Source organism: Balaenoptera musculus, chromosome 13, assembly GCF_009873245.2.
Source record: "Balaenoptera musculus isolate JJ_BM4_2016_0621 chromosome 13, mBalMus1.pri.v3, whole genome shotgun sequence".
Lineage (NCBI taxonomy): Eukaryota > Metazoa > Chordata > Mammalia > Artiodactyla > Balaenopteridae > Balaenoptera > Balaenoptera musculus.
In genome coordinates, this window is record NC_045797.1 from 82,163,698 (window position 1) to 82,176,621 (window position 12,924).

At 47.9% G+C, this 12,924-nt stretch overlaps 1 protein-coding gene across 6 annotated transcripts in view; it reads right to left on the reverse strand.

Annotated features, from left to right (window-relative positions):
• LPIN1 (lipin 1) overlaps positions 1 to 12,924 on the reverse strand; it is a 171,040-nt gene that overhangs the window by 88,998 nt on the left and 69,118 nt on the right. For all 6 annotated transcript variants that reach the window (XM_036873364.1, XM_036873367.1, XM_036873368.1 and 3 more), the window contains 4 exons: positions 8,519 to 8,719; positions 7,679 to 7,774; positions 4,043 to 4,350; positions 691 to 816 (listed from right to left, as the gene is read on the reverse strand). In XM_036873364.1, coding sequence (XP_036729259.1) covers positions 691 to 816; positions 4,043 to 4,350; positions 7,679 to 7,774; positions 8,519 to 8,719 — 731 coding nt within the window. The remainder of the gene's footprint in view (positions 1 to 690; positions 817 to 4,042; positions 4,351 to 7,678; positions 7,775 to 8,518; positions 8,720 to 12,924) is intronic.

Below are 12,924 nucleotides of genomic sequence, written 5' to 3' on the forward strand. Positions count from 1 at the left end.
ATAATATCTAAGACTTTTTGCCACCCCAGAACCAAGTTTTGTCCCGACAGGGGTGATATTATCCCTGCTGAGAAGGCACGCTTCAGTTCTGTCCCCTCCGCAGTCCTGAAAACTGCTCAGAAGGGCTCACATATCCTCACAGCTTTCGCAGCCTTAAAGGCTTTAGAGTCTTCCCCGCACACCGAGCAGCTCTGGTTCTCCAAGTTGATACAGGAAGTCTAGGGCCCCTTGAGAGTTCATTTCAGGGAAATCAATATTCGTAAACGCAGCAAGGGAAGAAGGCATCATTCTCGCAGCCCCGAATGACCGCAGGGGCCCCCGAAGCAACCTCTCTGCTCTTGAATCCCACTTTAGGGCTCAGGTTCCAGAAAGGCTCTGTCACCTGTCTGCTCCTGTTGACAATTAGCTTTACGTAACTTAACAAGTGGTTGGCCTTTCAGTGTCTCCTGGGGAAGCTAAGAGCCATATCTGTAGTTCCATTTTGCTATTAGATAGAAGTTTATGATCTGCACATGCTCTGGTTTTAATCCTGATCTGTACCTCCTACTCTAAACTGTGTTTTTTCCAGTCCTAATTCGTTTCATTTTTTACTTAGATTTCACTATTTTATTAAACATGTTTCCTGTAACTGACTTGGAATCCTCTGGACCAGGACAAGTGAACACACACGTACACACACCAGCCACTCACCTGGTGCTAGGTGACCACTCTCTGTCGGAATTCGGGTAAGATGCTGACTGAGGGTAAGTCATGACTGGGGAACGGTTTTCCTTAGGGATATCTCCTTGGAATGGAGGTATATCATTAGGAAGAGTTCTGCAGACCAAAAAAAAATCAAAGTCAAAGAATTATTGGTGATAAGATTCATAATAAAGGCAAGTTTCCATTTTTTCCTTGATTATCGCTAATACTTCATAGATTAACATGATCTCCTTTTAAACCACCCCGGCGGGACTTCCCTGGTGGCACAGTGGTTAAGAATCCGCCTGCCAATGCAGGGGACACGGGTTCGAGCCCTGGTCCGGGAAGATCCCGCATGCCGCAGAGCAACTAAGCCCACGCGCCACAACTACTGAGCCTGCACTCTAGAGTCCGCGAGCCATAACTATTGAGCCCACGTGCTGCAACTACTGAAGCCCACACACCTAGAGCCCGTGCTCTGCAAAAAGAAAAGCCACCGCCATGAGAAGCCCATGCACCACAACGAAGAGTAGCCCCCGTTCGCCACAACTAGAGAAAGCCTGCATGTAGCAATGAAGACCCAATACAGCCAAAAATAAATAAATAAATGAATAAATAAAATTTTTAAAAATAAAATAAATAAACTACCCAGGCATATTCCAGGCACATTCCAGGAATGTGGACAGGAAAAAAGTGACTCAGAGAAATGTTTTGTGTGCTCACGCTTTGGCTGAATTATAAATGTAAAGTGATTTTGTTCAAGAATTGGGACTTAGACATGGGCTCGATGACCACACTGCTTGTTACTTACACTGTAGGGCCTACGGAGTTGTCTTTCACATTTCATGTCGCAAAAGCCTGAGAGGTAGATTGGGCCCAAAACCGTACCCAGAGGGTTAATAAAATTCTTGCCATGCACAAGTGAGCTACCAAATCCCTGTATGGCCGTACACAGATAATGTTTCGTCTAGCAGAATAAATAAATGTCACAACCAATCGTAGTCTTTTTTTTTTTTTTTAAAGTGTGAACTTTTGCTCTCTTGCATTCTTTTTTTTTTTTTTTTTTTTTTTTATTTATGGCTGTGTTGGGTCTTCGTTTCTGTGCAAGGGCTTTCTCTAGTTGTGGCAAGCGGGGGCCACTCTTCATCGCGGTGCGCGGGCCTCTCACTATCGCGGCCTCTCTTGTTGCGGAGCACAGGCTCCAGACGCGCAGGCTCAGTAATTGTGGCTCACGGGCCCAGTTGCTCTGTGGCATGTGGGATCTTCCCAGACCAGGGCTCGAACCTGTGTCCCCTGCGTTGGCAGGCAGATTCTCAACCACTGCGCCACCAGGGAAGCCCCCAATCGTAGTCTTATAATTATGAAATGGCGCAAATCTACCTCGTTTCAGGTATAGCATGCTCAACGAAATAGGATTCACTATTTCACTCACGCGGAGGCCACTGGTCTCTATTTTTGGATGTTATCTGAAATACCTAACACTAAGTTCTGGAACTAAGAGCCACGCAGGGAAGGCGACTGTAATAAACCCAACCACCCAGCTTCTGAGCCCACAGCAGATCAGAGGCCACAGTTAGGAAAATTGACGTTGCCAATGTGCCTTTATTTTTAGCCAGGAAAAAAAAAAAAAAAATTCTATTCTAAATAACAAAGCAAGAGGTTAATCCTGATGTTCCTTCTCCCTTTTTTTTTTAACTGAAGTATAGTTAATTTACAAGGTTATGTTAGTTTCAAGTGTACAGCAAAATGATTCAGTTATCCATCCTTCTCCCTTCTTTTGTGTTAACAAGACACAAAAACAATGATCAAAAATTACACTGAATTACATAAAAATATGAAACATCAAATACTCTTTACAAATGTTTTGGCTTTTTAAAATGGCATTTTTCACCAAAATAGTAATACCCAGAAACAGCATTCCGCCACACTATTAAAAGCAAAGAAAAATAACAGGTGTCCATTCAACTTTGGGCCTCATCAAAATTGAAAAGTTTGCTTGTGGAGAAACCGGTCATGTTCTACATTCACCTGTGGCCCTAAGTCTATAACAGATCAGCCTCCAGCTATCCATCAGCCCTACTGCCAGGCTCATAGGTGGTGCTCAAATAGGAATAAGCGGGTTCTGAAACAACAGTTTCGTGCATGAAGTATTCATTTGCTGAGCTCCTGTTTCTTGGTTCTGATCTGGAAAGCTGGAGTTATCACCAAGGATGTTACCAATCGTCTCTCTGTCACAAGCTACATCCCATCTTTATGCTACTTTAGAATCGGGCCTGCAGGATTCCAAAATTCAGTCTCAAATGCATTAACAGAAGAGTAAGAAATTCTGGGGGAAAAAAAGTTTATAAGAATAATCCTACTACAATCCCACTGTTGGGCCAACATATGGAGAAAACCACAATTTGAAAAGATACCTGTACCCCAATGTTCACAGCAGCACTATTCACAACAGCCAAGACATGGAAGCAACCTAAATGTCCATCAGCAGATGAATGGATAAAGAAGATGTGGTGTATATATACATAATGGAATACTACTCGGCCATCAAAAAGAATGAAACAATGCCATTTGCAGCAACATGGATGGACCTAGAGATCATCATACTAAGTGAAGCTAGACAGAGAAAGACAAATATCGTACCATATCACTTATATGTGGAATCGAAAAAAAAAAAAGATACAAATGAACAAAACAGAAATAGACCCACAGACATAGAAAACAAATGTATGGTTACCAAATGGGAAAGGGGGGAGGGATAAATTAGCAGTTTGGGATTAACAGATACACACTGCTATATACAAAATAGATAAACCGGGCTTCCCTGGTGGCGCAGTGGTTGAGAATCTGCCTACCAATGCAGGGAACATGGGTTCGAGCCCTGGTCTGGGAAGATCCCACATGCCGCGGAGCAACTAGGCCCGTGAGCCACAGTTGCTGAGCTTGCGCGTCTGGAGCCTGTGCTCCGCAACAAGAGAGGCCGCGATGGTGAGGGGCCCGCGCGCCGCGATGAAGAGTGGCCTCGCTTGCCGCGGCAAGAGACAGCCCTCGCACAGAAAGAAGACCCAACGCAGCCATAAATAAATAAAAATTAAAAAAAAATAAAAAATAAAAAATAGATAAACCACAAGGATCTACTGTAGAGCACAGGGAACTCTATTCAATATTCTGTAATAACTTATAAGGGAAAAGAATCTGAAAAAGAACATATATATATATAAAAAACTGATTCACTCCTGTACACCTGAAACTAACGCAACATTATAAATCAACTATACGTCAATTTAAAAAAAAAAAAAAGGATCACCCTAAACAACGAATTCACCCAGCTCTAACTGAGGCCCTCCCTTTCACCCACGTTTACCTACTGCTGTCCAGCAGCTCGGCCTCCTCGTCCGAGCTCATCTCTATGGGGAACATGTCTTCATCCTCAGACGTGTTCATGTTGTCGTCCCTTTTCAGGCTGTCCAGCTGCGACTTCCTCCTCCTCTTCCTTCGCTTCTTCACTAAAGAGCCACTTGAAGGGGTCTCGCTGGGAGGTAAGACCTGGGCTGACGTGTTGGGGTCCAGGCTTCTCATCCAGTCTACGGAGTTCCTCTTCAGCTGGGACTCCATCCTCGAGGCTCCTTCCGACAGGATCGGGGAGGTGGCCAGGTGCATGGGGATCACCTCCTGAAAGACAGAACACATTTCCAAGAAGGAGCGTCGTTAGTTGGGGTTAAAGGAGCCGGTGGTGCCGACGACCCACCAGTGCTAATTCCGGAGCCCAAGCACCGTGGGCAGTGGGGAGCACAGGGCACTCACGGCGATCTGCAGACGCGGCTGCCGAATTTGACAGGTGGTCATAAAGTCGACAAGTCACTAACTGTCATTTTGTACTGAATCCTGCGTTTTCGTAATTATAACAAAGTGAGGTAATTATCAGTTATTTCAGGCTACCAAAATTCAACTTGGTCTGAAATTTCCAGGGTAAAGAGGAAAAAATGGGCTTGGAGTCATCACATTACCCTGGGAACTGGACTCCATTTTGCACTCTAGTGTGTGTGGGGGTGTGTGTGTGTGTGTAACAGAGAATGTGTGTGTGTGTTTTTAACATGCACTGAATTAAGAGGATAATAATAATTTTTAAAGAAAACATCTGACAGTGTCCCCACACTGTGCCCCAAGCACCCACCTGCACCAGAGCACACCTAGGTATGTGGCTGTCAAGTGATTAGGTACTGACCCTCTTCTCTACAAAAAAACAAAAATAACAACAACCAAAAAAAAATAAAACCTCCACTGCCTGTCAATTTAATAGTTGTTTTATAATGATTCACCAGTTTTTTTAAAAAACTATAGCAATCATTTTATTATCAAATGACTCATTTCTTATCAGAAACCTGGTAACAAGTAGTAAAAAATAGGGTTCCATCTCTGATGAGCTATGTGATCTTGGGCAGAGTCGCTTAACTTCTGAGTCTGTTTCCCTCATCAGAAAAATGGAAATGATAATCCCAACCTTACAGCGTTGTTAGATAAAATGGAACAATGTAACTATTGTACATACAGCCTGACACATATGCAAAAATTCACAGACAAACATGAACGGATAACAACAGAAAACGGTATTGGAACAGTGGGAATCAGCAATTTTACACAGGAAGCTTTGGGAGATGTTGTTTACTGCAGTCTGCCTGAAGTTGCAACAGAACTGAACAAACAAGAGGAGTTTGGTGCTTTGGAAAACGTGCAAGCTGCTCGTGAACTCTATCCTCCTCTATCAGGAGAAGTAAATGAAATTAATGAAGCTCTATCAGAAAATCCAGGACTTGTCAATAGATCTTGTTACGAAGATGGTTGGCCGATCAAGATGACACCCGGAACTAGGTGAACTAATGAGTGAAGAAGCACATGAGAAATACATAAAATGTACTGAGGAGAGACAATGGAACCCCTAAATAAACTAGTTTGAAAGAAAATCTAGGGAAAAAAAAAGAAGTAAAGAATATATACAAAAGAGAGGGTATTAACAAGCATGCTGCTGATAGTTTAAAGTAGCTTAGAGAGGGACTTCCCTGGCGGTCCAGTGGTTAAGACTCCGCACTTCCACTGCAGGGGGCTCAGGTTCGATCCCTGGTCAGGGAACTAAATCCCGCAGGCTGCGGCATGGCCAAAAAATAAATAAATAAATAAATAAAGTGGCTTAGAGAGCATCAGACAATGTGCTACACGTATAAAATCCACATCTGAGCAGTAAGGCTGAGGCTGGGAGAGACCATCGCACCTTTGGGAAAACCAAAAGGAAGCAGAGCCTGGGATGGTTTTGTCCTGAAATTGAAACTATGGGCATTCATTTTAGAGCCTGGAGCTATTTAGAGGCGTTCCTCTATACAGGCTATCTTCTCATAAAGGAACCAATTCAAGTGGTTTTTATTGAGGAATCTCTACATCAGATCCCTCCAAAGTGGCTTTCCCAGTGAATGAAACAGTAAAAAGAAATGGTTTGTCTTAGAAGAAAACATGGGGGTAAACCTTCATGACTTGGAACTCGGCAAAGGATTCTTAGATGTGACAACAAAAGCACGAGCCACAAAGAGAAAACAGATAAATTGGACTTCATCAAAATTTAAAACTTGTGTGTTTCAAAGGACAACATCAAGAAAGTGAAAAGACAACTCACACAATGGAAGAAAATATTTACAAATCATCTATCTGATAAGGGACTCATATCTAGAATATATAATGAACTCTTATAACTCAAGGATAAAAAGACAAATAACCCAATAAAATATAATCAAAGGATCTGAATAGACACTTCTCCAAATAATACATACAAATGGCCAATAAGCACATGAAAAAATGCTCAACATCATTAGTCGTTAGGGAAATGCAAATCAATACCATGATGAGATACCACCTCACACCCACCAGGATGGCTAGAATCACAAAGTCAAAGAGCAAGTATTGATGAGGGTATAGACAAATCAGAACCCTCGTGCACTGCTGGTGGGAATGTAAAATGGTGCAGCAGCTTTGGACAACAGTCTGGCAGTTCCTCAGTGGTAAATTCAGTGTTACATACGACCCAGCAATTCCACTCCCAGGTATACACCCCCCAAAATGAAAACATGTGTCTATACGAAAACTTGTACACAGCGTTATTCACAACAGCCAAAAGGTGGAAACAAACCCAAGTGTCCACCAACACATGAAAAGATAAACGAAATGTGGTATACAGATACAGTGGAATATTATTCGGCCATACAAAGGAATGAAGTACTGACACAGCCAGAACACGGATGAATCTTGAAAACATTATGGTACATGAAAGAAGTCAGGCACAGAAGACCACAAACTATGTGATTCTACTCAGATGGAAGTTCAGATTAGGGAAATCTATAGAGACAGAAAGTTTGATTAGTGGCTGCTTACGGCTCAGGGTGGTGGGGAGTTAGGGCTTTAGGGATAGGGGAGGTGTAGCTAAAGGGTACAGAGTCTATTTCTGAGGCAATGAAGATGTTCTAAAATTGACTGCGGGGATGACTTGCACGTATCCGTGCAAACACTAAAAACCACAGAACTGTACACGTGAGATGGCTAAAGCACATGGTGTGAGAATTATATCTCAATAGAGCTGTTAAACATTTTTTCATAATAAAAAATTAATGTGATTTGGTCACTCACTAAACAAAAATTAGAACATTTTAGCCGTCTGAGATTTGACACACGAGTATAACCTGTATGCTTTGGATGATGGTTTCAGGCCAGGGTCATTCAACTCCTCTGTCTCCCTGGAAACCGGGAGCAAACGCAGCAGGCTGGGACTGCTGAGTCTTGAGTAGGCATAGCACACACTCACCCTGTGGCTCAAATCCCCAGGACAGGTAAACAGCCGCTCTTCTCCTCTACCGTCACGCACACAGCCGGCACCAGTATCACCTCTCCACACACGCCCCCAGATGAGCGCTGCTCAACGCTCAAAACGCGGGCGTAAGCTTCACCACCCAGCCTTCCTTACCTGATCGTTATCAGTCTCTTGAACAAAAAACGCTTCTCCATTATCTCCCAGTTTCATGTGCAAATCCACTGCTTCCCCATTGATTTCTATGTCAACCTGAAGGAAAAACACATGTTCTTCATCACAACAGGAAACCTCACGGGGAAAGACTAGGTCTCTACATGCGCTTCCGTCACATACATCCCCAAAACACCTCACAATTCCAAGCCTCCGTTGGTCACTCTGGTCGAGAAACGGAGTCTACTCCCCCGCCACCACCACCATCCTGGGTCCATGCAAGCTTGCGATTGCCCCAGCGAGTAGAGCACAACACAAGTGAGGCCACGTGGCTTCCGAGGCTAGACCAGAAAAAGAAGGCAGAGTCCGCCCGGCTCCCTCCCTTGGACGATGCTTGCCCTTGCAGCCAGCGACCACGGTGTGAGGAAGCCCAGGCCACGTGGAGAGGCCACGTGGAGGCGTCTGGGGGACAGCCTCGGCCAAGGGTCCAGCCAAGGGCCACCAGCCGAGTGAGCAAGTGCATCTACACAGGATCCCAGCCCCCAGCCCTGAGTCTTCAACTGAGGTCCCAGGCAGCAAAGATCAGAGACGGGCCAGCCTGCTGCACTTGGTGTGAATTCCTGACCCACAGAACCCCCGGAGCTTAATAAACAGTTGGCTTATGCCACTAAATCTTGGAGAAATTTACACAATCAGAACAATCTGAGTAACTCTCAATTCAGGGACCAGCCCTTTCCAACGGAAAGCTAAAACTCAGGGTCCGCGAGGAGCTCTGGATACGTAAGGCCGCAGAAGTGCGAGGGTTTTTCTCTAAGGAGAGAATCCGTCCCCCAGGTCACGTACCACCTTCTCTCGGGAACGCAGGACCCCCATCTTCCCAAAGCGGACGTGGAAGGGGGAGCACTGCAGGCTCCCGTTGGGCTGGCGGACCACGATGATGTCAATGCACCCGGACAGGGTGGCAGGGTTCAGCCCCTTGTAGAGCTCCTTCACGGTGACAAACACCTGGCCCGCCAGCTGCCCGACGTAATTCATGGTTTGAGCCTAGGAAACAGAGACACAAGCAAGGCGCACAAACGGTTAACTCGGGGCAGGCTCTAGAGCCAGTCAAGGTGAACGTGCACGCGCCGCATGCCCGACTTCAAAGACACCCAGCTCAGCGCATCTGGCTCCCCTGGAATGGGCCCCACCCAGCGCTCCGCACCCCAAACCCTGGCCGCCCCGGGAGGCCTGATCTCAGTCGTCACCGGGCTCTTCCTCTCTGAGTCCACGGTACATGTGGCTCTTGCTCCATCATCATGTGCAGGTTTTACAGACCAGATCTTAAGGCTCTTGAGAAGAGAGACTGTATTTGAGGCCTCTTCATATTCCCCACCACGCCAAAAAGAGTAGGTGTTTAATAATGCTGGTAGAAAAAAATGACTATTTTCACTTGAGAAGGAAAAACTAAGTGACTTTTATTTTCCACAGTTTCCATCCTGGTCCTTCTCTGCCCGCCCGATGCTCTCACATCTCGAGGGACACTCGTGCTCGGCTGCAGTTTGTCTGCCCAGCCGATCAACCGAAGTCCACTCAGCAAACATCCAGGGCCAACACTCCACGAGGGGCCTGGTGCTGGGAACACAGGTTAAGAAGACGCAGACCCCGTCCCCCGGAGGGACTCGGGCTCGTGAAGGAGAGAGAAGGAGAATACACGTCCGTGTGGTTGTGTCTGCTTGGACTTAAGGAGACGCTGAGGGACTTACGTCCAGGGAAAGAGGAGAGCCATCCCAGAGGGGCCGGCAGTCGACGGGTGGGGAGCAGGGCTGGGATGCCCCCCCGGGAGAGGAAGGCGGACAGGCCGAGGCAGACAGACAGGTGTGCGCACAGGCACAGAGGGGGTGGCGCCTGCGGCAGAGAGCACGCGGGGGGGACAGACAGGTGTGCGCACAGGCACAGAGGGGGTGGCGCCTGCGGCAGAGAGCACGCGGGGGGGACAGACAGGTGTGCGCACAGGCACAGAGGGGGTGGCACCTGCGGCAGAGAACACGCAGGGGGGACAGACAGGTGTGCGCACAGGCACAGAGGGGGTGGCGCTTGCGGCAGAGAACACGCAGGGGGGGGACGAGAGCCGACACCGGCCAGGAGACTCGGAAGGTGCTTTGTAACAACTGAAGCCGTCGGGGACTCGGGAACCACAAGACCAGGATTCGATCCGTGACTGAGAAAGAGCGCTGCAGTAAAAATGTAGAGAAGGCGGGCAAGAAAAGACACTGAAGGCAGGAAGACCAACCTGTGGCTTCTGGTGATGGTGCGGACAGGAAAGGATGCCAGCCTGAAGGGCGGCAGTGACGGAAGAAATGAGGCAGAGCGCCAATCCGGGAGACGCTGGGGCACAGGGCAACGGGAGCCCCGCCGGTGCCGAGCCCTCCTCACGGCTGGGGCTCTGACGGCCACCCCGGTGTGAGCCACCCCGCCTGGCTGCCCAGACGGCCTGGCCCCCCCTCCAGTTGCCCGTCCCCCTCCCTGATGTGACTCGGACACTCAGACTGGCCCGGCCTCCCTCGGGGATGCGGCTCTGCTCAGTGGTCCTTCCCCCACCGGGTCCTTCCTTCTCCAGCCCCAGCCACGCCTACGCTTCGGGGCCGAGTCCAGACTCTCTGTGTGCCCTCCTCTCTGCACACTTAACGCTCTGGAGGCTTCCAGTATCACCTGAGCACGCAGGGCTCACGCAGCGTGACTTCCAGCACTTGCCCACACAGCCCAGTTCCTCGGGGAACCCACGCAGGAGCACGCGGGACCACACGGACGCCACCCGCCCCAGGTCCCCAACGACGGCTCCAGCAGCCGCCACAGCGCGTGTGCACGCCTGGCCCTGACGAGCCTCTGTTACACTATAACTGTGAACCTTCTCGCTCTGACCATGTGTCTCTATTTTGCCAGGTGGTTTTCCTGTCACTCGGTGAAGCCAGATTCTCCTGGAGGCCAAGGATCAAGCCTGGTCCTTTCAAGTTATAAAAAAGAAAACACCAAAAACTACCTTTTATAAGCCTCACCTCACCCCGTACGACACAACCAGAAGTGATACTAGCATCCCTGCTTCACAACCGAGGTAACGGAGGCTCAAAAGTGGTCGGTCACATGCCCTGCAGGCAAACAAGAACTGCTGATTTAATTCTAATTTAGAACAAGCCAGAGACCTAAGGCAGTGAACAAAAGCTTCGAAGAAAAGAGCGTGAGAAAGTCCTCTGGCTCACTGTGCAACTTTAATAAACGACGCCCTCTGGATTCCCTCAGAGGAGGAAGCAGGCAGACCTTCCGAAGACACATTCAGACGCGAAGACCTGGCTCCCTTAGGTGTGCAGCGCCCACCGCTAACAAAGGCCCAGGCACGAGGGTACAGAAGATCGCGCACCTTCTAAGTCTGCTTAGTGGCGCAGGTTAACTGACTTCACGCAAAGGGGGAGGGGGGGACAGTTCCTGAACAGTACAGAAAAGGATTCTTTGTAACCTTGACACTCCCTCTAGGGAATCATTTTATAAAAGAAATCATCACCGCAATGGTCAACCTAGATTTTAACATACTGGGCTCACTAAGAGAGAGAAACTTCTCACTCAATAGCGGTACCCGCAGTAAAAATAACATTTTTGTATGATTTCTTTCATATGCATGGCCTCATGTTCACGTGATTCTCACAATAACCCTGTAGGTATAAGGCCTTTCAGATGGGAAAACTTAAGGACAAGGAAACGTGCAGTGAGGCAAACGCCCAAGATCACAGGCCTGGAATCCTACCTCGGCTTTGGTTCTGTCGAGCCCCCTCTCCCATCCCCCACGGCTTCCCCCAACTTCATCACCCTCACATAGGAGCCCTGCTCACCCCGAATGACAGGGACCACCTCCCCAGCACTGAGGTCCGGAACCCACGCCAGCTCACTGCTCTGCGGGCACCGCTCCTGAGAAGGCCTCAGGCCCCGCCAGCCAGTATTTTTCATTCATAAGAAAGAGAAAGCTCATGACTGGATGCTATTGCCATCTCTGCATCCTAGCTTCTCATCTGTAAGATGAGGACATCGGCCTAGGTGACCTGCAAGGTCCAATTCCAGCTCCAATTGTCCCAAAGATAAAGGCTGCACTCCTCAATCCTTAGCAACCGAAAGGGCATCTTTAATAATTTAAACGAAATGTTGCTCTCTGCTCTTGGCCTCAGGACCAAAGCATCCCTCCCCCTCCTAACAGTAAATTCCAGGTTATTGTGCAGAACCTGAGAATTCCGAAGCTGGCAGGATCCTGAGTTGTTGCCCCAACACCCTCGTTTTCAAGAAATAAGCTCAGAAATGGTAAGTGACTCAGGCCAAGCTCCCCCCACGGCAGAGACGGAGCCGGACTCAGATTCCTCGATTTCCAGCCCTGTGATCTTCCCTTTGTGGTGGCCACGGGATTGGCTGGTGTATTTTTCCGACCACAAATTATCAGAAGTTGCTTTGATATCTTTAGCTCCCTCCTCTATTGAATAACTTATCTACAAATCTGAAGACACCTCCATTTGGAGGCAGAAAATCTGGTCTATAATCCTTAACAGATGACAGGGTCAGGGTCCCACCTGGCAACACGCTCCTAGGAACTGTCAACATCTACACCCTGGGGCTGCCAAAACTGGGCGCTGACAATTTTTTAGAAGGGGGAACACTACCACCTCACGTTAATTTGGATGGCTGCTACCTAAAAAGTAGGAAGACACATGCACCGGTGAGGATGTAAAGAAAATGGAACCCACGTGCACTGTTGGAGGAATTGCAAAACGGTGCAGCGACAGCGTGGCGACCCCTCGACAAACTTAAGACAGGGCTGCCACTGACCTAGCAATGCCACCTCTGGGTCTACAGTCGAGAGAACTGAAAGCTAGGTCTCAAAGAGATAACCTGCACCCCTGTGTTCACAGCTGCATTACTCCCAACAGCCAAAAGCTGGGAACAACCCAAGCGGCCACAGATGGATAAATGGATAAACAGAATGCAGTATTATAGACACAATGGAATACTACTCAGCCTTAAAAAGGAAGGAAATTCTGGCACATGTTACAACATGCATGAGCCTTGAGGGCATTACGCTAAGTGACACAAGCCAGTTACAAAAGGACAAATACCGTATGCGCCTACTTATCTGATGTACCTAGAGCAGATAAACCCATAGAAACAGAAGGCAGAATGGTGATTACCAACAGGTGGGGACAGGGCAGGGGAAGTTCGTGTCTAACGGGGACAGAGCT